Source organism: Sapajus apella, unplaced genomic scaffold, assembly GCF_009761245.1.
Source record: "Sapajus apella isolate SASKATOON/1434 unplaced genomic scaffold, GSC_monkey_1.0 scaffold18, whole genome shotgun sequence".
Taxonomy (NCBI): Eukaryota; Metazoa; Chordata; class Mammalia; order Primates; family Cebidae; genus Sapajus; species Sapajus apella.
Window position 1 is genome coordinate 21,325,318 of NW_022436958.1, and position 24,371 is coordinate 21,349,688.

The 24,371-nt window shown below is 37.2% G+C and overlaps 1 protein-coding gene across 5 annotated transcripts in view; it reads right to left on the reverse strand.

Annotated features, from left to right (window-relative positions):
- ACVR1 (activin A receptor type 1) overlaps positions 1-24,371 on the reverse strand; it is a 144,564-nt gene that overhangs the window by 10,411 nt on the left and 109,782 nt on the right. For all 5 annotated transcript variants that reach the window (XM_032286447.1, XM_032286450.1, XM_032286451.1 and 2 more), the window contains 2 exons: positions 21,819-22,094; positions 17,076-17,273 (listed from right to left, as the gene is read on the reverse strand). In XM_032286447.1, coding sequence (XP_032142338.1) covers positions 17,076-17,273; positions 21,819-22,094 — 474 coding nt within the window. The remainder of the gene's footprint in view (positions 1-17,075; positions 17,274-21,818; positions 22,095-24,371) is intronic.

The following is a 24,371-nucleotide window of genomic DNA, read 5'->3' on the forward strand; positions in this document are numbered from 1 at the left end:
TTTTTTTTTTTTTTTTTTTTTTTTTTTTTTTTTTTGAGACGGAGTTTTGCTCCTTACCCAGGCTGGAGTGCAGTGGTGCAGTCTCGGCTCACTGCAACCTCTGCCTCCTGGGTTCAGGCAATTCTCCTGCCTCAGCCTCCTGAGTAGCTGGGATTACAGGCATGTGCCACCATGCCCAGCTAAATGAGGTGCTTTATATATACAACCTCATTTAATCACCATAACCCTTTAAAGTAGATATTATTATCATTTCTTTTTTTAAATAATGAAACTGATGTATGTCATCGAGTCAGAGAGAATGACGTCAGACTCTGGATTGCTAGCGATTCCATTTCACTGCCTCCCACAGACTCAGCACACAGGCCCCCACACAGCTCCGGAGGGCACTCTTTACATAGTCATCTTCTGCATGCAGTGCAATGGCCCTAGGAGAACCACGGCAAGGAAGACAGAAGCACATCACACTAAGGTGTCCAGCCAAATTGGTGTTTGTCTATTCAATCTGGGTACACTGCCTTTTTTTAAAAAAAAACCCTAGTGCGTATTTGGATGGGAGCCTCAGTATCACATTTTCTATCCCTAGAACTACCAAATCAGAAATGCTAGGGCAGGGCCCCAGGAATCTGTGTCTCAAGCACTATAGGTGACTGTGATGCACATTCCGGTTTAAAACCTATTGATCCAAGTGAACCCCCACCTTAAGTTCATATAGAAAATTCATACAGGAAAGGTAAAAAAACAATTTTCTTTCCAATCAATTTCAAATTCAGTGTCAAATTAAACACCAAAAGTAAATTCCAAAGGACACTATTGAGAAATGTTCAGATGCAAAAATGGACTTAACTCTCATTTCCTGTAAACAAACAGCATGATGTTTATTATTAGTAGCAAATAAATGTAAAATTCCAATAAAAAATATAAAATGCAACATATTTTTATGCTCATGGTTCACTTGAGGATCATATTACTCCAAGAGAACTATCTGGTCATCAATTTTTATAATGGATTCAGAAACTCAAAGGATATATAATTATAATGACCTTCCTCACAGAAGATATTCGTATATTTAAATGAGATACATTTTTTATGCAATAATTTCAAAAATATATATTCTTTTAACGACAGTTCCTAAAGCTGGTAAGAAAATGAAACAGGTACATCATACCCTAGGGTATGGGGGATATTGTAAATTAGTATAGCTTTTATGGAAAGCAACTTGGCAATATGTGTCAGGCCATAAAAACATCCATATTCTTTGACCTATTAAGTCTACTTATTTTCAGATTAAGAATCATTTCCCCGAATGAAATCATCATGTGCCCCCAAATGTCTACTATAGGCCCCAAATGGTAGAAATAGGATATGTAACAATATGGAAATGGTTAAGCTAATAAGATGTCATGTGACCATTTAAAATAAAAACAGATTAAGCAACATTTTAAAAAAATGAATAAAAAAGATGATACAGAATTATATTTATATATGATTACAGCTAAGTTTTAAAAATGAGTGCATACAGAGGTAGAAAAATACATGAATGTTGAAATTTGAAGGCAAAATTTCTCTTTCTACTTGTTTTTATTTTCTGTTTTGGGAGAATAATAATTAAAATATTAACAGTAGTAAAATAGGTTTGCAAGCAGCATTGAATACTTTCAACTTTAAGTTTAGATAAACTGATTTGTGTGTGTGTGGGTGTGTATACTGTGTGTGTACACACGTGAATGTTCATAGAAGAGGGAACAGAGAACGAAAGAGAAAATATCAAATTAGTCATTGACAAAGGACAGTAGCTGATTTTAAATGAGACACGAAATACCCTTATCTCCCCACTAAAAAAATAAAACCACATCGCAGCACAGAAGCTCAACCCACAACATTCTGGGAACTAGTTGACAGTCTTGGTGATGATCCAAGGGAGAGATCAATAAATCAGAAAACAATCAAAACGTTCTCCTATCCTCTACCTTCCATGATTTTTTTTCAGAAATAACGTTAAACACGGGCACTACCAAGCAAGCCACTATTTGTTGAGCTAAATTGTAAACTGATGACTCTGCCTTCAAACTGACTACTATTAATCAGAGCTGATCTTTAAAAGCCACTTGGGTTTATGTCTCAACACAGGGAGCAGGTTTGTAACATGAGTTCTTAAAAAGCCCAAATCCCAAGTCTCTTCTGAGCAGGCCTGCTTGGCTCAGCTCCGGTGCCCCCACAGCTGCAAGTGCTACTGTCCAGCTATGGAATGCCAACTTCCTCTTCATTTGGGGCAAGTTCCACATTACACAGTTTACTTGGACACCAATCCTTCTCTAAATTGTCTGTTAGGATAAACTAATCAGAATTAAAGTTTTCAGTTCGAAGGTGTTCAAGAGTGATTGGGGAGGGGGTGAGGAAATGAAGCCGATGTGCAATTTCAGGCAAAGTTCAGAACTTTATAAATCTGCAAAACAATCTCTGTTGCAAACAATTCTCAAGGGGCATCAAGGGCACAAACTGCAAGGCAGTAGCTCCCATTGGTTGAGAAACAATTACCAAGAAGACATTCATGATTACATTAAAAAAATAAAGTGCTTTAAAAAGAACTGTCAATTTATACTCCATGTATGTTTAATCTGAAATACTTTGATATATTCAGATGGTTTATTCAAAGCAGATACACTCTGCTATGAGGAAAAAAAGCTACCTTTAGGCAGGTCAATTTTAATTATTATACACTAAAACTTCATAAATTACCCCACTTCCACTACCTCACAGAAAGTCCTAATCTCTGGCTGTGCTATTCAGGAAAACCATGATTGCCCCACAAATCTAAAGCCTTAGAAGAAAACATCAGTGGAACATGGAATGGAAAACACATATTAGAGACTTCATGCATTATTTCTTCAAATCTAGGATTCCAATGGGTCACAGGAGGTTAAAATGTAAAGTCTCTTTTGGAAATGAACATTAATCTAAATATATGGCATTTTCTTCTGTTTTCCTGGAATAGTTTCAGACACATGCTCTGTGAAATAAGATTTTCAGTTGTGAAGATATGAAGAGGTTCATCTAGTTAATTCAAGGGATTCTGCTATAAAAACCACTTTGTGGGTAGTTGGGGCATGCCCAATTTGAAAGAGTATACTTAGTGCTTTCAGAATACAATGTACTTAAAGTAAAGTTCAACAATATACTTGTGGCAGATTTAGGTACATGAAAGGCAAGGGTGAGAGCTGACGGTAGAAGACACAGATTAAAAATAATTGACAAATGCTTCTTTTACTGCTGAGGCATCACCATTTAATAAAATTACTTATAAACAGATCAATATAGGCCATCCATCCAGGGCTTCCCACATTTAAATTTGACTCATTCAGTAGGTACAGTCTGCTCATTATAAATAAGTGACTTCTGAGTGCAAAAGCTAAGCATTTTCTCAACAATCCAAACTTAACAAGTAAAAATACATAAAAAAAAAATGGCAAAATTCACCCTTATATTTACTTGATCATTCTCCTCAAGTTTAAACTCCCTTGTGAGAAGAACAAAAAAGGAAGAATGGTGGGAAGAAAGGTAAAATAGGAAGATGGAGGAAGACAAGAATGAAATACGGATCAGTCTACTCACTATCCCTGGTATCTATAGGCATGATCATGGGGGTCTGAAAACAGGCCTGCCCCACCCACCACTAGGGCCCAAGCATACCATCTGGAGGTCTGATGAAAGATTTCCTCCACCAAGAGCCACCATTTGCAGTGCCTAAGCACAACTTCCAAGGCTCCGGGTATCGACTTGTTCCACCCACCATAGCCTGTACCCATGTGCACCAATGGCAGGCCTGAGGACAGGTTCATTCCACCCAGTGCTGCCCCCATCAGGGCTCATGTGCATCATCTGGGGGCTAGAGATTGTCTGCTCATCCACTGCCACCACTGGTATGTGTGCACATCTTCTGGGGGATTGAGGATGAGCCTGCCCAGCTTGCTAGCACCTGCACACACATCATCTGACAGTCTAGGGAATGGCCTGCCCTGCTGGTCACCACTGGAGCCTGCACATGCCTCCTGGGGACCTGGGGACTTGCCTTCCCAGTTGGCTGGTACCCAAGCTTGCTTCCTGGAAGCCCAATGATTGGCCCAGCCCACTACTGCTACCATCAATGCCAAACATGGCACCCAAAAGCCTGATGACCAGCCTGTTTTCATAACCCACTGCTGCCACTGCTGGCCCCTGAGCAAGCAAAAAGACTCAACAGACACGACTGATGCCAATTACAGCTGAAATAATCATATGTATACTACACTAGTGAGCCTACCCAGAATCAAAACCAAAGCACCCTACCAAGCCAACACAGGCAACAGTCTTTCCCTATAAAAACCAAACCATAAAATTGGAAGAAACAAAGGTTATACTAGGTGTGCAGATATTAATGTAAAAACACAAGGAACATGAAAAAAAAAGAAAGATGACATAGTATAGAAACACAGTAAGTCTCCAGCAACAGATTCCAATGAAGAAAAAAATATATAAAATATCTGAAAAATAATTCAAAATAGTATTAAAGAAGCTCAATGAGATATAAGAGAACACAGGTTAAAAATACACAAAGAAACTGGAAAAACAATTCATGATCGGTGACAAATTCAACAAAGAAATAGGTGTCATTAAAAAAAAAAAATCAAACAGTGATTGAGGAAAAGATAGTGGATAGGAGGCATGGCTAAATTGTAGCTCCCACTCAGATGAACACAGCAACGTGTGGAGGCTCGCATCATAAACCTTTGCTCCAAGAACGACCCCAGGAATATACCAGGAAAGCCAAAAGAATCAACAGGAAGCGTATTGCTCCTGCAGGACCTAGGAGACAGCCCAAATACTTTAAGTGCCCAAACTGTGAAAGTGAGAACGAAGGACTGTCTGCCCCCAAACACACACCCTCACTGGGGAACCTGAAGGTCCAGATTATGGTAGAAGGATTTGACCTTACCTCGAGCTGAGACAATTTAGAGAGCTGAGTAAAATACAGGTGTAGAGGAAGCAGTGGGAAATGCCCTGTGGGCTCTCTTGGTCCCTGGGAAAGCCATGTCTGACTTTCTTACAGAGATCCTTGGGGAAGACTGCTGGAGGAACTGGGAAAAGACCACAGGGAGAAGGAAACCTCCAGCTGAACTCTGTAAAAATCCAAATCAAATGCAGTTTCCTGGCCCGAACTCAGGGGAGGGTGTGAATCCAGTGTCCAGACTCCACAGGCGGGAAGGTGTGAAAGCCCTGTTGCTCTCTCAGCCGGGAAGCTGGTAGCGTGGAGCAAGCTCTCAGCCATGCTGGCCCACTGCCTGGAAACAAACTTGGTGCTGTTGAAGGGGTGGAGAACATGGTGGGAGTGAGACAGACCTTTCGTGTTGCGTGGGAGCTGGTTAAGGCCTCTAACTGCTGGCTTTCCCTTACTTCCCTGACAACCTGCCATGACACAGAAGAGGCAGCCATAATCCTCCTGGGAACATAACTCGACTGACATGAGAAACACAACCCCATTTCCCACAGCAGATGCAGCAAGCCCCACCCAAAGACAGTCTGAGCTCAGACACGCCTAATCCTGCCCCTAACTGATGGTCCTTCTCTACCCATCCTGGTAACTGAAGACAAAAGTCATGTTCTTTTTGGAGTTCTATGGCCCTGCCCACTACCTGATCCTTCCCTATACTACCATAGCTGATGCCCTCTTGAAAGCACCACCTCCTGGCAGGAGGCCAACCAGCACAAAACTAGTGTATTAAACAACTACAACTAAAGACTCTCACAGAGTCCACTTCACTCCCCTGCCACATCCACCAGAGCAGGTGCCAGTATCCATGGTTGAGAGACCTGAAGACAGTTCACATCACAGGACTCTGTGCAGACACCCCCCAATACCACCCCAGAGCCTCATAGCCCTGCTGGGTGGCTAGATCCAGAAGAGAAATAATAATCACTACAGTTCGTCTCTCAGAAAGCCGCATCCCTAGGAAAAAAGGGAGAGTACTACATAAAGGGAGCACCTGTGGGACAAAAGAATCTGAACAGCAGCCTTAAGCCCTAGACCTTCCCTCTGACAAAGCCTATCCAAATGAGAAGGAACCAGAAAAACAATTCTAGTAATATGACAAAACAAGGTTCTTTAACAACCTCCAAAAATCACACAAGCCTACTGGCACTGGATCTAAACTAAGAAGAAGAAATCCCTGAAATGCCAGAAAAAGAATTCAGAAGGTCGATTATTAAGCTAATCAAGGAGGCACCAGAGAAAAGTGAAGTCCAACTTAAGGAAATCAAAAAAATGATAAAAGATATGGGAGGAGAAATATACAGTGAAATAGCATAAATTTAAAAAATCACAACTTCAGGAAATACAGGACACAGAGAAATGCAAACTGCACAGCAAAGTCTCAGCAACAGAATCGAATAAGCAGAAGAAAGAACTTCAGAGCTCAAAGACAAGGTTCTTGAAATAATCCAATCCCACAAAGACAAAAAAAAAAAAAGAATTAAAAAAAAAATGAACAAAGCCTCCAAGAAGTTTCGGATTATCTTAAACAAACAAACCAATGAATAATTGGCTTTCCTGAGGAAGAAGAGAAATCTAAAAGTTTGGAAAGTATACTTGAGGGAATAATCAAGAAAAACTTCCCTGGCCTCGCTAGAGATCTAGATATCCAAATACAAGAAGCTCAAAGAGCACCTGGGAAATTCATTGCAAAAAGGTCATCTCTCCTAGGCACATAGTCATCAGGTTATCTAAAGTCAAGACAAAGGAAAGAATCTTAGGAGCTGTGAGGCAAAAGCAGCAGGTAACCTATAAAGGAAAACCTATCAGATTAACAGCAGATTTCTCAGCAGAGACTCCACAAGGTAGAAGGGATTGGGGACCTATCTTCAGCCTCCTTAAACAAAACAATTATGAGCGAAGAATTTTGTGTCCCCTGAAACTAAGTTTCATAAATGAAAGAAAGAATGAGTCTTTTTCAGATAAACAAATGCTGACAGAATTCGCCAAGAACTACAAGAACTGCTAAAAGGAGCTCTAAATCTTGAAACAAATCCTGGAAACACATCAGAACAGAACCTCTTTAAAGCATGAATATCACAGGACCTATAAAACAAAAAATACAATAAATAATTTTTTAAAAAAAACTAAGGTATTCAGGCAACAAATAGCACAATGAATGGAATAGCACCTCCTATCTCAACACTAACGTTGAATGTAAATGGCCTAAATGCTCCACCAAAAAGATACAGAATTGCAGAACAGATAAAAACTCACCAAGCAACTATCTGCTGCCTTCCAGAGACTCACCTAACACATAAGGACTCACACAAACTTAAGGTAAAGGGATGGAAAAAGACATTCCATGCAAATGGACACCAATAGTGAGCAGGGGTACCTATTCTTAGATCAGAAAAAAAACAAACTATAAAGCAACAGCAGTTAAAGAAGACAAGAGAAACACTAAATAATGATAAAAAGCCTTGTCCAGCAGGAAAATATCACAATTGTAAATATATATGCATCCAACACTGGAGCTAACAAATTTATAAAACAATTATTACTAGACCTAAGAAATGAGATAGACAGCAACACAATAATAGTGTGGGACTTCAATACTCCATTGACAGCACTATTCGGGTCAAAACAGAAAGTCAACAAAGAAACAATGGATTTAAACTATACCCTAGAACAAATGGACTTAACAGATATTTACAGAACATTCTACGCAACAACCACAGAATATACATTCTATTCATCATCACAGGGAACTTTCTCCAAGATAGAATATATGATAGGCCACAAAACAAGTCTCAATAAATTTAAGAAAACTGAAGTTACATCAAGTATTCTCTCAGACCACAGTGGAATAAAATTGAAAATCAACTCCAGAAGGAACCTTCAAAACCACGCAAATACATGGAAATTAAACAGCCTGTTCCTGAATGATCACTGGGTCAACAATAAAAGCAAGATGGAAATTAAAAATTTCTTTTAAATGAACGATAATAGTGATACAACCTAACAAAACCTCTGGAATACAGCAAAGATCATGCTAAGAGGAAAGTTCATAGCCTTAAATGCTTACATTAAAAACACCTGAAAGAGCCAATTGACAATCTAAAGCCACACCTCAGCAAACTAGGGAAACAAGAACAAACCAAACTCAAACCCAGTGAAAGAAAAGAAATAACCAAGATCAGAGCAGAACTAAATAAAATTGAAACAAAAAATACAAAACGTAAATAAGCAAAAAGCTGGTTCTTTGAAAAGATAAATAAAATTGACAGACCATTAGCAAGATTAACCAAGAAAAGAAGAGTGAAGATCCTAATAAGCTCAGTTAGAAACGAATCGGGAAATATTACAACCAACACCACAGAAATACAAAAGATCATTCAAGGCTACTATGAACACCTTTACATGCATAAGCTAGAAAACCCAGAGGAGAGAGACAAATTCCTGGGAATATACAACCCTCTTGGCTTAAATCAAGAAGAATTAGAAACCCTGAACAGAACAGTAGCAAGCAGCAAGACTGAAAGAGTAATTTAAAAATTACTAATGGAAAAAAGTCCAGGACCAGATGAATTCACAGCTGAATTCTATCAGACATTCAAAGAACATCTTATTGACACTATTCCATAAGATAAAGAGAGAATCTTCCCTAAATCATTCTATAAAGCCAGTATCACCCTAATATCAAAACCAGGAAAGAACATAACAAAAAAAGAAAAGTACAGACCAATATCCCTGATGAACATAGATGCAAACGTCCTTAACCAAATACTAGCTAATCAAATCCCATAGCATATAAAAAAGATAATCCACCATGATCAAGTGGGTTTCATACCAGGCATACGGGAATGGTTTAGTATATGTAAGTCAATAAATATGGTATGCCATATAAACAGAATTAAAAACAAAAATGGCATGATCATCTCAATAGATGCAGAAAAAGCATTTGACAAAATCCAGCATCACTTTATGATTAAAACCCTCAACAAAATTGGCATACAAAGGACATGCCTCAGTGTAATAAAAGTCATCTATGACAACATTACACTTAATGGGGAAAAAGTTGAAAGCATTCCCTCTGAGAATTGTAACAAGACAAGGATGTTCACTCTCACCACTTCTATTCAACATAATATTAGAAGTCCTAGCCAGAGCTATCAGACAAGACAAAGAAATAAAGGGCATGCAAATCAGTAAAGAGGAAGTCGTACTGTCACTGTTTGCTGATGACATAAACGTATACCTAGCAAACTCTAAAGACTCCTCCAAAAAGCTCCTATAACTGATAAAAGAACTTAGCAAAGTTTCCAGATGCAAAATTAACGTACACAGTTCAATAGCTCTGCTATACACCAACAGCAACCAAGCTGAGAGTCAAACCAAGAACTCAATCCCTTTTACAATAGCTGTAAAAATAAAATAAAATACTTTGGAATATACCTAACCAAGGAAGGGAAAGACCTCTACAAGATAAACTATAAAACACTGCTGAAAGAAATCACAGATAACACAAACAAATGGAAACACATCCTGTGCTCATGGATGGATAGAATTAATATCGTGAAAGTGACCATAACGCCAAAAGCAATCTACAAATTCAGTGAAATTCCCATAAAACACTGCCATCATTCTTGACAGAACTAGAAAAAACCAACCCAAAATTCATATGGAACCAGTAAAGAGCCCAGATAGCCAAAGCAAGACTAAGCAAAAGGAACAAATCTGTAAATATCACATTACCTGACTTCAAACTATACTATAAGGCCATAGTCACCAAAACGGCATGGTACTGGTATAAAAACAGGCAAACAGACCAATGGAATAGAATAGAGAAACCAGAAATAAACCCAAATACTTAGAGCCAACTGATCTTTGACACAGCAAACAAAAACATAAAGTGGGGAAAGGATGCCCTATTCAACAAATGGTGCCTGGATAACTGGCAAGCCATATGTAGGAGAATAAAACTGGATCCTCATCTTTCACCCTATATAAAAATTAACTTAAGATGGATCAAGGACTTAAATCCAAGATCTGGAACATAAAAATTCTAGAAAATAACATTGGAAAAATTCTTTAGACATTGGCTTAGAAAAAAAACTTCATGACCAAAAACTCAAAAGCAAATGCAATAAAAACAAAGATAAACAGGTGAAACTTAATTAAACTAAAGAGCTTCTGCACAGCAAAAGGAACAGCCAGCATGTGAAACAGCATTTCTCCACAGACTGGGAGAAAATCTTCACAATCTATACATCTGACAAAGGACTATAATCCAGAATCTACAAAGAACTCAAACAAATTAACAATAAAATAAAACAATTCCATCAAAAAGTGGGCTAAGGACATGCATAGACAATTCTCAAAAGAAGATATACAAATGGCCAACAAACATATTTTTAAAATACTCAACATCTCTAATGATCAGGGAAATGCAAATCAAAACTACAATGTGATACCAACTTACTTCCACAAGAATGGCCATAATCAAAAAATCAAAAAATAACAAATGTTGTCATGGATGCAGTGCAAAGAGAACACTTCTACACTGCTGGTGGGAATGTAAACTAGTACAACCACCATGGAAAACAGTGTAGAGATTCCTTAAAGAACTAAAAGTAGAACTACAATTTGATTCACCAATTCCACTACTGGGTATCTACCCAGAGGGAAAGAAGTCGATATACAAAGAAGATATTTGCTCACACATTTATAGCAGCACAATTTGCAATTGCCAAAACATGGAACCATTCCAAATGTGCATATATCAACAAGTGAATAAAGAAATTATGATATATTTGAGAGATACATCCAATGAGATATATATGAGATTATATATGTGTGTGTACACATGTGTGTGAGTGTGTGTGTGTGTGTGTGTGTGTGTACACATAGGAATACTACTCAGCTATAAAAAAGAATGAGTTAATGGCATTCACAGCAACCTGAATGGAACTAGAAACTATTATTCTATGTGAAGTAACTCAGAAATGGAAAACCAAACATTTTATGTTCTCACTCATAAATGGGAGCTAAGCTATGAGGATGCAGAGCAACTAAGATTGATACAACAGACTTTGGGGACTTGGGAGAAAGGGTGGGAGGGGGGTGAGAGAGAGAGAAGACTACAAATTAGGTTCAGTGTATACTGCTCAGGTGATCAGTGCACCAAAATCTCACAAATAACACTAAAGAACTTACTCATGTAACCAAATACCACCTGTTTCCCAAAAAAACTTATGAAAATAATTTTTTAAAAAATTAAAAGATAAATATATTTTTTAAAAAAAGAATCAGAAATCTTACTACTGAGGTTTTCAATGTATGAAATTTAAAAACGCAATCAAGAGACTAAATCAAGCAGAAGAAAGATTTCTGAACCTGAAAACACATCTTTTGAAATAACCAGCCTAACAAACAAACAAACAACCAAAAAGGAATAAACAAAGCCTATGTGATATATGGGACATCATTATACAACCAAATATTCAAATTTTGGGATTTCCAGAAGGAAAAGAAATGGGCAAATGCATAGAAAACGAATCCCTATCCTCACATAAAAAAGCTGAAAACTTCCCACATCTTTCAAGAGATATACAGACATCCACATAGAGGTAGCTCAAAGATCACCAAAAAGATTCATCCCCAAATGGTATTGTCCAATGCACATTACAAACTTTTAAAGTCAATGACAAAGAGAAAATTCTAAAAACAGCAAGATAAAAGCATCAAATCACATATACAAGACTTCTACCAGACTGACAGGATTTCTAAGTGGAAATCTCACAGGCCAAGAGAGAATGAAATGGCATATTTAAATGCTGAAAGAAAAAACAAAACTGTCAGCCAAAAATACTACATTCAACAAAGCTATCCGTTTTAAATGAAGGAAAAACGAGGTATTTCCCAGATAAGCAAAAACTGAGGGAATTTATCACCACTAGACTGGCCCTACAAGAAACACATAAGGAATTACTGATCTGGATGATATATACCATCACAAAAACACATAAAAGCATAAAACACTGGTAGAGCAGGTACAAAAATGAGAAAGAGAAAAAATTAAAATTTAAAGAGAAAATATACAAACCATACACCAAAAAACAAAAAAACAGTAAGAGAAGAAGAAACAAAGGATAAACAAAACAACCAGAACACAACTAAGAAAAAGGCAGAAATAAGTCATCTCCTATAAATAATAATTTTGAATGTAAACAGATTAAATCTCCCAATTAAAAGATGTAGACTGATTAAATAGATTAAAAACAAGACCCAGCCACATGATGTCTACAAGAAACCCACTTCACCTGTTAAGGCACATATAGACTGAAAGTAAAGGAATAAAAAAAGATATTCCATGCGAATGAAAACTAAAAGCAAGCAGAAGTCGCTATACTTCTATCAAATAAAACAGACATTAAGTCAAAAACTGTAAAAAGAGACAGAAAAGGTCACTGTACTGTGGTCCCTCAGTATACATGGAGGATTTGTTCCAGGACTCCCAATCTATACTAAAATTCATACATAGTCAATATCACAGTTGGTCCTGTGAAACCCACACATATAAAAAGCAGGCATTCTGTATACTCAGCTTTGTAGCCCATGAATACTATATTTTTTGTTGTTGTTGTTCACATGTGGCTTAAAAAAAATCATGCAGTTCACACCTGTGATGTTCAAGGTCAACTGTATAATGATAAAGGGAGAGAGAATATCACGATTCTAGATATATATACACCCAACACTGGAGCTTTTTTTTTTTTTTTTTGAGATGGAGTCTCACTGTTACCCAGGCTGGAGTGCAGTGGCGCAGTCTCAGCTTACTGCAACCTCCACCTGCCAGGTTCAAGTGATTCTCCAGTCTCAGTCTCCCAAGTAGCTAGGACTACAGGCGCCTACCACCATGTCTGATCTTTTTTTTTTTTTTTTTTTCCGTATTTTTAGTAGAGTTGGCCAGGCTCGTCTCAAACTCCTGACCTCGTGATCTGCTCGCCTTGGCCTAATCCCTCTCAAAGTGCTGGGATTACAGGAGTGAGGCAACCCCAACTGGCCTGGAGCATTTTTATACAAATCAAATATTATTACACCTAAAGGGATAAATAGACTCCAACACAGTAATAGCTGGGGACTTCAACATCCTACTCTCAGCACTGAACAGATCATCTAGACAAAAAAACCAAGAAACATTGGATTTAAAATGTACTTCAGACCCTAACAGACATTTACAGAACATTTTATCCAACAGCTGCAGAATATACATTCTTCTCATCATCATATGAATAGACCATATGTTAGGCCACAAAACAAATCTCAACAAATGGAATAAAACTAGACATCAGTAACAAGAGAAACTCTGGAAACTGTAGAAACACATGGAAATGAAAAAAAAAAAAATGCTCCTGAACAACCACTGGGTCAGTGAAAAAATTAAGAAGGAAATAAAAAAAATTCTTGAAACAAATAAAAATGGAAACACAACAATAACAAAAACAATAATAGAAGAAGTGATAACAGGGACGTTTGTAGCAATAAACACCTACATCAGGAAAGTTGAAAGATTTCAAGTAAAGAATCTAAAGATGGGCCTCAAGGAACTAGAAAAGCAAGAAAAAACCAAACCCAAAATTAATAGAATAAGAAAGATCATAGCAAAACTAAACAAAATAGAAACCAAAAGGTAATAATAATACAAAGGATTAATGAAATAAAAAGTTAGTTTTTTGGAAAGGTAAACAAAACCGATAAACTGTTAACTACACTAACCAAGAAAAAAATGAGAGAAGACCCAAGTAAATAAAATCAGAAACAAAAAAGAAGACATTATGACTGATACCACAGGAATACAAAGAATCAACAGAAATTATTAGAAACAAATTGGAAAACCTAGAGGGAATGGATATAATCTATCTAGATGGAACCAAAAGGAAATTAAAAACTGAACAGACCATGAGTAACAAGATTGAATCAGTAATAAAAAGTATTCCCACAAAGAAAATCTCAGGACTGGCTGGCTTTACTGTTGAATTCTTCCACACTTAAAAAGAAGAATTAACAGCGATCCTTCTCAAACTATTCCAAAAAATTGAAGAGGACTGAATTTTCCCTAACTGATTCTATGAGGCCAGCAACAGACAACGGCACAACAAAGAAAGAAAACTACAGGCCAATATCCCTAATGAACATAGATGCAAAAATCCTAAACACAATACAAGCAAACTGAATCAACAACACATAAAAAAGATAACACATCATGAGCAAGTGGGATTTATTCCAGTGATGCAAGGAAGGTTCAACATATGCAAATCATTTGATGTGATACATCACATCAACCAAATCAAAGACAAAAACCTTACAAAACCTTATGATCATCTCAATAGACACAGAAAAAGCATTTGATAAAATTCAACATCTCTTCATGATATAAACTCAACAAAGTAGGTATAGAAGGAATACACACATTTCAACATAATAAGGGCCATATGCAACAAACTCACTGGTAAATTTGTACTGAATGGGAAAAAGCTGAAAGCCTTTTCTGTAAGAAGTGGAACAAGACAAGAATCCCTACTTTCACCATTCTTATTCAAAATAGTACTAAAAGTCCTAGCCAGAGCAATCAGTCAAGACAAAGAAATAAAAGGCATCCAACACTGAAAAAGGGAAGTCAAATTGTCCCTCTTTGCAGATGGCATGATCTAAAAAAACCTAAAACTCACCAAAATCTCTTAGAACTGACAAGAGCTGTAAATGAATAGGGTTATTATAGAAAACAGTGTAGAGATTTCTCAAAAACTAAAAACACAGGTTACAAAAATCAGTACTGTTTCTATATACCAGTAACAAACTGACTGAAAAAGAAATCAAGAAGGCAGTCCCATTTACAATGGCCACCAAAAAAATAAAAATAACAAAAATCTAAGAATTAACTAATGAGGTAAAAAACTTCTACAAGGAAAACTATAAAACACTGATGAAAAAAGTTGAAGAGAACACAGATAAATGGAAAGACATCCCATGCTCATGAACTAGAAGAATTAATATTGTTAAAATGACCATACTACTCAAAGCAGTCTACAAATTCACTGCAAACTCTATCAAAATACAAATGACATTCTTCACAGAAACAGAGAAAACAATCCTAAAATTTGTATGAATTCACAACAGGCTCCAAAGAGTAAAGCAGTACTGTGCAAAATGAGCAAAGCTGGAGGCATCACACTACCTGACTTCAAAATAGATGAAACTATAGTAGTCAAAACAGCATGGTATTGGTATAACAACAGACACACAGACTAATGGAACAGAATAGAGAAACCAGAAATAAATCCACATATTTATAGCCAAATGATTTTCAACAATGGTGCTAAGAACATAATTTGGGGAAAGGATACCCTCTTCAATAAATGGTGGTGGGAAAACTGAATAGCCAGTCATACGCAGAAGAATGAAGCCAGACTCCTATCTCATACCAGATAAGAAAATCAACTCAAAACAAACTAAATACTTAAATTTAAAACCCCAAACTATAAAAATACTAGAAGAAAGCACAGAGGAAGCACTTGAATTCATCTAAACAAAAATTTTATGGCTAAGACCTCTAAAGCATAGGCAACAAAAACAAAAACAGACAAATAAGATTATATTAAACAAAAAGCTTCTATACAACAAAGGAAACAATCAACAGAGTAAAAAGACAACCTGAAGAAAATATCTGCAAACTATTCATCTTACAGGAGGCTAACATCTAGAATATATAATGAACTCAAACAACTCAACAACAACAAAAATAATTTCATTAAAATATGAGCAAAGGATCTCAATAAACATTTCTCAAAAGCAGTCATATAAATGACCACCTGGTATATGAAAAAATGCTCAGTATCACTAATCATCAGAGAAATACAAATCACAACCACAATGAGATATCATCTTATCCCAATCAGAATGACTACTATCAAAATGACAAAAAATAAATGCTGGTGAGAATGCAGAGAAAAGTGAACTCATACAGTGTTGGTGAGAATGTAAGTTAATAGGGTCATTATTGAAAACGGTACAGAGATTTCTCAAAAAAACTAAAAATACAGCTACCATAAGATCCAGCACTCTCAGTACTGGGTGTTTACCCAAAGCAAAGGAAATCAGTATACCCAGGAGTTTCTACATTTCCATATTTATTGCAACACTATTCACAATATACAAGATACAGAATCAACGTAAGACACCATCAATGGATGAACGGATAAAGAAAATGTGGTAAATGCACATAATAGAATAGTATGCAGCCATAAAAAAGACTGAAACCTGTCATCTGCAGCAGCATGGATGGAACTGGAGGTCATTACGTTAAATGAAATAAGTCAGGTACAGAAAGACAAATACATTCTCTTATTGCTCATATATGGGAGCTAAAAAAGTTGATCTAATGGCGGTAGAGAGTAGAATGATAGTTACCAGAAGCTAAGAAGGTTGGGGAATGGGGGTGAGGATGACAGTGGGATGAAGAGACGCTGGCTAATGGATACAAATATAGAGCTGGATGGAAAAAATAGGTTCTAATGTTCAATAGCACAGTAGTGTGACTATAGTTAACATAATATACTATATATTTCCAAATACCTAGAAGGGGCTATTTGAAATGTCTGCAACACAAAGATAAATGTTCAGGGTGATGTACAGCCTAAATACACTGATTTGAGCACTACATACTACATACATTTAACAAAGTATCACATGTACCCCATAAATGCAAGTATTATGTATCAATTTTAAAATTTAAAAGAAAAGAAATATGGAGCAAATCCAAAGAAAAACCAGGGAATGGCTAGTCTCTTCCAGAAATACTGTTTTTCAACCATCACTTGCTGTTGTGTATTTCAAACATAAAAGCCATTACGCACCATCTACCAGCCATAAATCAAATATGAAAGCCTGTAACCTGACAAGTATGATTCAAGGAACAATGTGAACTTCAATAGTCCCTTCTGCCCTTGTAAAGGTAGCTGGATCAAGACAACTTGGTTTAAGACAATATTATATTATATAAGATACCTACCATTGCTCACCATCCGCCTGGCCACTTCCCACAAAACAAGTCCAAAGGCCCAAATATCGACCCTTTTATAAGAATCGAAACAATCCACCTGGATGGTTTCATCTAGAACTTCGGGGGCCATGTAGCGCTTCGTGCCCACACGGGGATTGTTCCCCACATCAAGCTGATTGGTGCTCTGGGAATGCATGACTGCCAAGCCTGAAAGAAAGAAGATAACAATGTAACCAACTCATTTCCTTTCTCATAAGAGGCTGCTGAAGGATTTTAAACAAACCCCAATCAAAAGTGCCCTCTTGTGGACCCAGGGTCACTGTTGCGTTATACTCAGAATAATCCCTAGAGTGCCCTTTGTGATTATTTCTGGGGTGAGAGCAGAAAAGCGACTAACTGTCAGAAACATTCTGAGGCTATTAGGTTAATATATGAACCTCTAAGAGACAAAAAGTTTTGGGTAAATTGTAGACCAATGCACTAAGCCAATATGTGGCCAGTGTTTGAAGTCCACAGGAAAACAGGCTCACATATTAAATGTGAGCCTCAAACTGGCTTAACAAGAAGCAAATTAAGCTCTCGAGTTCCACCACTGCTCTCACTAGTCTCCAAACACAAATTTCCAACAGTGTGAGATAGAGTATTTGAAGTAATTTATCACCACATAAAGGGCAGACTGTTATACGCACTGCTTTATTCCTAAAGGAAGAGCTGCTTATCTGAGCAATAATGCTGACCAAACCCACAGGCCTTTCTCTAGAATCATGGAAACACAGAGCATTTAACTGGACCTCAATTGAAAGCACAACTCTCAGGTTAAATGGCTTTCAAATGCTTTCTTAAAGCATGACTCATTCCAGAATTCCTCAGTCAATTAGGGAATGGGCCTTCTTCACTGGCCAGCGGGGACAGACAGATACATGCATGCTTTGAGGATGATTTTATGTTATTGATGCATAGGCAGATTGACTGAAAATGATTCCTATAACAGTTGCTGTAATGAAAAGTGCTGAACTGGAGCAAGCAGTCCCTGTAAACCACTACAATCCAAGTATCCCTTGGGGATCTCTCGAGCCATCTACAGAGAATGCTTCACCTTCCACTCCATGGCTTCGAATGAAGGGCATGACAATTTCATATAACATCAGGGAGCTAGCACACCTCATCTCATCCTTAACCATTAGCAAATATACTGGAATTGCATTCAACTAAAACAGGTTCCTCTTTCCTCTATTTTTATAATCAACCCCAAGAATCTATGGATACTGTGAACATTTCCCAAATCCTATGCAATAGACTCCCTTATCCTTCAGTTACCCACAGTTAACTGCAGTCCAAAAATAGGTGAGTACTGTACAATTAAGATATTTTGAGACAGAGAGGCCATATTCACATAAATTTTATTATAGCATATTGCTATCATTGTTCCATTTTATTATTACTTATTGTTTGTCTTTTACTGTGCCTAATTTATAAATTAAACTATAATAGGTATGTAATAGAAAAAAACATAGTATATATAGAATCTGATACTATCCTGGGTTTCAGGAATCCACTGGGAGTATTGGAAGGTATTCCCCATGGATAAGAGGAGACTTCAATACACCCCTTCACCATTTCCAGAACCAAAGAGTCTAAATACCAGAATATGTAAAAGGTGCAGTTTAAATAGAACATGGAGATATTCTGAAGATGAGAGAAGCTTCAAAGAACTTGTGGACACATTTTAAAGCCACCACAGCTAGATTCTCCAGGTGAAGCATAATTCCCCATCCCCTGAGTGTATGCTGGACTATTGAATAGAATATGGCAGAAGTGACAGAGGGTATCTTCACAATTAGGACATAAAAGGCATTATAAAATTATAAAAGACTTACTGTTTGTCCCTCTCAGCTCACTCACCATGCACCATATATAAAGACACTCAAGCAGCCCTGTGGAGAGGTCTCACTGCAAGGAACTGAGGCCTGCTGCCAATCATGGCTGTGTGTCATCATAGAGTTGGATCCTCCAGCTCCGGTTGGGCCTTCAGATGACTACAACCTCCATGAGACCCTGAGCCAGAACCATACTGCTAAGTCATTCTAAGATTCCTGACTTTCAAAGGACTGTGTGAAATAACAAATCTGTGTTGTTGTAAGCTGCTAAATTATACAGGTAATTTGTTCTTAGTAATAAATAATTTTTACACTAAAGATGACAAAACAACCAGATGCAATTTGTAAACCGTGCCTGAGTTCTTTTTTAAAAATACTGGAAATACTTGAAAATGAACATCAAATGATACTAGAGAATTATCAAGAATCTGTAGATATGATAAACCAATTATGCAGAAGATGGATTTTAAAGTATTTTCAAGGGATGTATTTGGAAGTACTGAGGAGTAAAGTGTTGTGATGCCTGTAACACTTTATTTTCAAATGGATTGGCAAAACTATACACACAACCACAGACTGATAAAGCAAACCTGGCAACGTTTTAACAATTTTTGGATTTAGGTGTTCAGAATTTAAGTGATCATTATAACATTTGAATTTTTTAATAATAAGTTAGAAAAATAGGTGAGGCACAGTGGCTCACATCTGTAATCTCAGCATTTTGGAAGGCCAAGATGGCAGTGTCACTTGAGCTCAGGCGTTCAAGATCATCCTAGGCAACATAGTGAGACCTCACTTCCTAAGAACAAGAAAAAAGTTAGCCAGGTGTGGTGGTGCACATCTGTAGTCCCAGCTATTTCGGGACACTGAGGCAGGAAGATTGCTTAAGCCCAGTAGATCAAGGCTGCAGTGACCTATGATCAGCCTGGGTAACAGAATAAGACCCTCTCTCAATCAATCAATAGAATACTGACCTTTCTGCAGGATTAATCATAGAGCACTACTTCTAATAAGTGATGCTTAATTGCTAGGTATACACTGAAAAATTATATACAAATTATGGTCTTAGAGTACTGCATTCTTTACCATATCCTGAATAATAACTCCTTAACAGATTTTTATACAAACCCATATATCTAATTGGAAGGTTACAAGCCAAAAGAAATACAGTTGAAGAATTAATTAGCTGGACTTACTGCAAAGCTCCCCTCAACTCCTTCCCCACCAAGTCCCATAAACCAAAACCAAGAGCTGCCTCAATTTTGTCCACCCTTCCCAGACCACTGGATTATAACAGCAGCTACAACTTGAATCCTTATAATTTGCCAGACATTTATAATATTTCTAAGCCTTACCAGAATCCTGTGAGGTGGGTTTCATAATTTTTTAGTTACATGAATAATATATGATCACACTGTTATGGAAGTTTCTAGCAATGCAGAAGTACAGGGCACAATGCCACGCCCTGGAATTCCTCTTGGCTAACTCCCAGCCCCACCCGCCTTCGCCCTCACTGTCCCTGTCTCACTGAGGGTAAGCAGCGCCAGCACTTGGGCCAGGTAAATAGATAAATAGACTTGCACAAAAATACAGGGTTAATAATTGAGAAAGCCAGAATTTAAAAACAAATCACCCTGGCTCTAAGAGCCATGGAATAAGCCATAAAAGACCTCTCCACCACAACTAAGAATGCCTGCAAAAAATTTTAGGGCCATGCTCTTTCGATGCTTATCCTAAAATCTTTCTTCTCCTACTTGGGAAACACTGTAATTTCTCAATATAAAAGCAAAGACTTTAAAGGGATCCAAAGGAAGTAAATTTTCCTAACACGTGAAATCCCTTATGTTTAAAAACAAACAAAAATAAATAATTATGTAAATAACTATTTACATAATTAAAGCTATTTTTGTCTAAACCTTTATCAGTCTAACAATAATTTTGATAATATGAATATCATATAAACTACATTTAATCAAGTAGAAGGCTCTGAATAGTCCACTGAATTGAATATAGTTACTACAGTTCAGTTCTCATTAGCACAATTATTCAGCCAATATTCTAGGAATCCAGGATGAATGTGGTTTTATATAAAATGCCACTATAAATGAAAATACTCTTATTTATAATGCAATTAAAGCTACACTGAGCACCACTCTAACACCATAAGAATGAACTATCCTAACAGGAAATAGAGTGAGTCAGTTTGGGGATTATTTTCCTATTTCTTAACTTGATTCTTTTCCCTTGGTTACAGAATGATTTTAGACACCACTTTTAAGACAAACTAATTCTACAGACTATTTATTGTGCACCTACATCATGTGAAGGTTTGCGAAATCAGAATGCAACAGTATTGGTTACCTCTGAGATGGCGTGTGGCAGGGACTGACTGAATGAGCTTGAAGTAACTGTCAACAGTAATGGGAAACTGTATCTCAACAGGGGTTTGGGTTTTATAGCATTTGTCAAAACTCTCAGAAGGTACTTAAGATTTGTATATCTCACAGTATATAAATTTTAGCTGAAAAAAGAAAAAGCCAATAATGCACTCTTGTCAATGATATACTAGTGTGCATGTTGAAATCATTAGAAGAAAGGATTCCTTTGTCTGCAATTTACTTTGAACTCTTATCAAAGGCTGAGATGGACTGATGGATGGGGAGGTGAATAGATGGATAAATACATAATAATGCTTAAGGATATAAAATGTTAATGTGAGAATCTATGTGGTGGGTATAAAGGTATTCATTGTAAACTTTCAACTTTTCTGCATGTTTAAATTTTTCATAACATGTTGTGGGGGAGAAATATAACTCAGCTAAACATTGAAACAAAAGTAAAACTGGTAACGAAAAAAATATTTTTAGAAATTTACCCAAATCTGCTATGCAACACTGTCCATTCTTCTTAACCAGAATATTTTTGCTCTTTAAATCTCGATGGGCAATGGCCGGTTTCCCTTGGGTCCCAAATATCTCTATGTGCAAATGTGCAAGACCACTAGCTATGGACAGCACTATTCGAAGGCAGCTAACTGTATCCAGAGTAGTAAGCTGAAGATAGTCGTACAAAGATCCCATTTCATGATAATGTGTAATTAACCACAGCTGGGTACTGGAGTGTCTTGATGTCATGTCTGAAGCAATAAAACCTGGAGAGAGCAAGAACAAAATTAATACACATGAGAATTCCACATTATAACTTTAAGTATTTACAAACAGTGCCTAGCAGAGTAAATGCCATCTGTAACAAAAAGCAACTAAACTGATCAATTTCCATAAGAGGGGGTTTACAGAAGCATCAACAGAGAAAAATAATAGCACTTATTCGTTACAAGGGCACTACTAATAAATGGGAAATTTTCATATTCATTTCATTGTAAGTAACATTTTAAAAAATATTTCACATTCCTCAAGAGTCAGATAGCAATAATATCTCTGTGCTCACTCATAATGACAGTGCCAAGCCCTTCAGCAAGTTGATATTTCAGGAACAGACCATTCATCAGCTCTCCTAAAAGAACATCAAACCTAAAACCTCAATACTGTATTCTAGTCCTGACACTGCCTGTGATTTACTTGTGTAATACTGGGCAACTCAATTAGGCTCCCTAGCCTACGTCGGCTCAGATGTGAAATAAAGGGGGTGAGTTTACATTAAATAATTGATTCACCAAATACAAAAAGTAACCAACCAAATATAACGAGCATTTATGATACTCTCTGTCAATCACACACAGAAAAACCGAGATGATAGTGTTTGTTGGCTAAAGAAGACAGATGTAAAAATGAAAAAATTACAAAAAAATGTGAAAAGTACTATAATATATATCTTCAAAGGGCAATGTGAGCCCAGAGCAGGAAATTATAGTAATTCACACTAGATGTTACAAGAGGCTTCCATCAGGAAGTAGCAACTAAACTGATCTTGAAGTGAAGTGAGAGACTGACATATGTGGATGAAGAGGTTGGAAGATACTTTTCTTTCTTTGTTTTGAGACTTAAGTTTCACTCTTGCTGCCCAGGCTGGAGTGCAGTGGCGTAATCTCGGCTCACTGCAGCCTACGCCTCCTGGGTTCAAGCAATTCTTCTGCCTCAGTCTCTTGAGTAGTTGGGATTACAGGCACCTGCCATCACACCTGGCTAATTTTTCATATTTTAAGTAGAGATGGGGTTTCACCATGTTGGCCAGGCTGGTCTCAAGCTCCTGACCTTGGCCTCCCAAAGTGCTGGGATTACAGGCATGAGCCACCATGCCCAGCCCAGAAGAGATTTTTTTCTAGACATTTGGAGGGAACTTTTCAGCATGCACAAGATTGTCTGGAAGTTAGGGGCACTTCCTATCTTATGAAATAAATTGTGACGTGTGCTTGCCTTTTCTGCTACAGAGGTGCCTTTCTAGGATTATTCTCACATATATGTACCACGCTGGTAGACAGTGAAGCTTGGGACTTAAAAAGAGGTGAGAAAAAAAATTTTTTTAAAGACAGATATGGCTTGAGGAAAAATTAAATGACTTATGAAAATGTAAGAGAAAATACATTAAAATGCTTTATACTTGCATAGTACTTTATATAAAATTTATGTCACTTTCACATATATTTTCTCATGAGATTTTTCTCAACAAGCTGGTAAGATAGACATCATTATGCTCATTTTACAGATAATAAAGTTGCTGCTGGGAGATGCCAAGGATCACACAGCTATTTAAGTTGCTATCGGCTCTGAATTTGGTGCTAGCTTTTCTGACACCTTGCACAGGAAGGCTCTGTAAGCCAAGAAAGGTCCCCTGTTCGATCATCATCATCTTCATCATCAGCAACCACAACAGAAGCAGCCAATAATTATTGAGTACTGAATACTAAGTGCCTGGAACTTTATATGCAATCCTCCAAAAACCACACAAAGTAGATAGGTCACACCACCGGTAGTAAGTCAGTAATGGTCCCTGTAGGTCTGCTTCTAGAAACCCAGGATCTTACCAACTATGCCATAGTGTCCCCAGACAAGCTGATTTCTACTCAGAGGAAAAAATAATGTGATATTTTCACCTATGGGACATATGCAGAGCAAACTGAAAAATATTTCAGCACCTTCACCCTCTACCTCTTTCTCTCTCTTCCTCTGAGCCTATTCCCATGGCCAGCCCTGAGTCTCTCACTCCTTCCCTACTCTCCAATCTGCTTTTTCCCCTTGAAGCTGTTTCTCTTGGAGCCCTTAGCTGGCCATAATATGAATCAAAATGTGTTCTTGGACATCAGGTATTCTTAATAAAGAAAATATTTTTGCTTTAATCGTTTAAACCAAATACTACTAATCTTTAATGATTTTCTCAAAAATACCCCAAACTCTAAAAGCACCACTCAAAAAGAAATTAAGTTACCGTTCTATATGTGTGTGGCCTCTACTGATTTCTTCCCCCAAGAAAG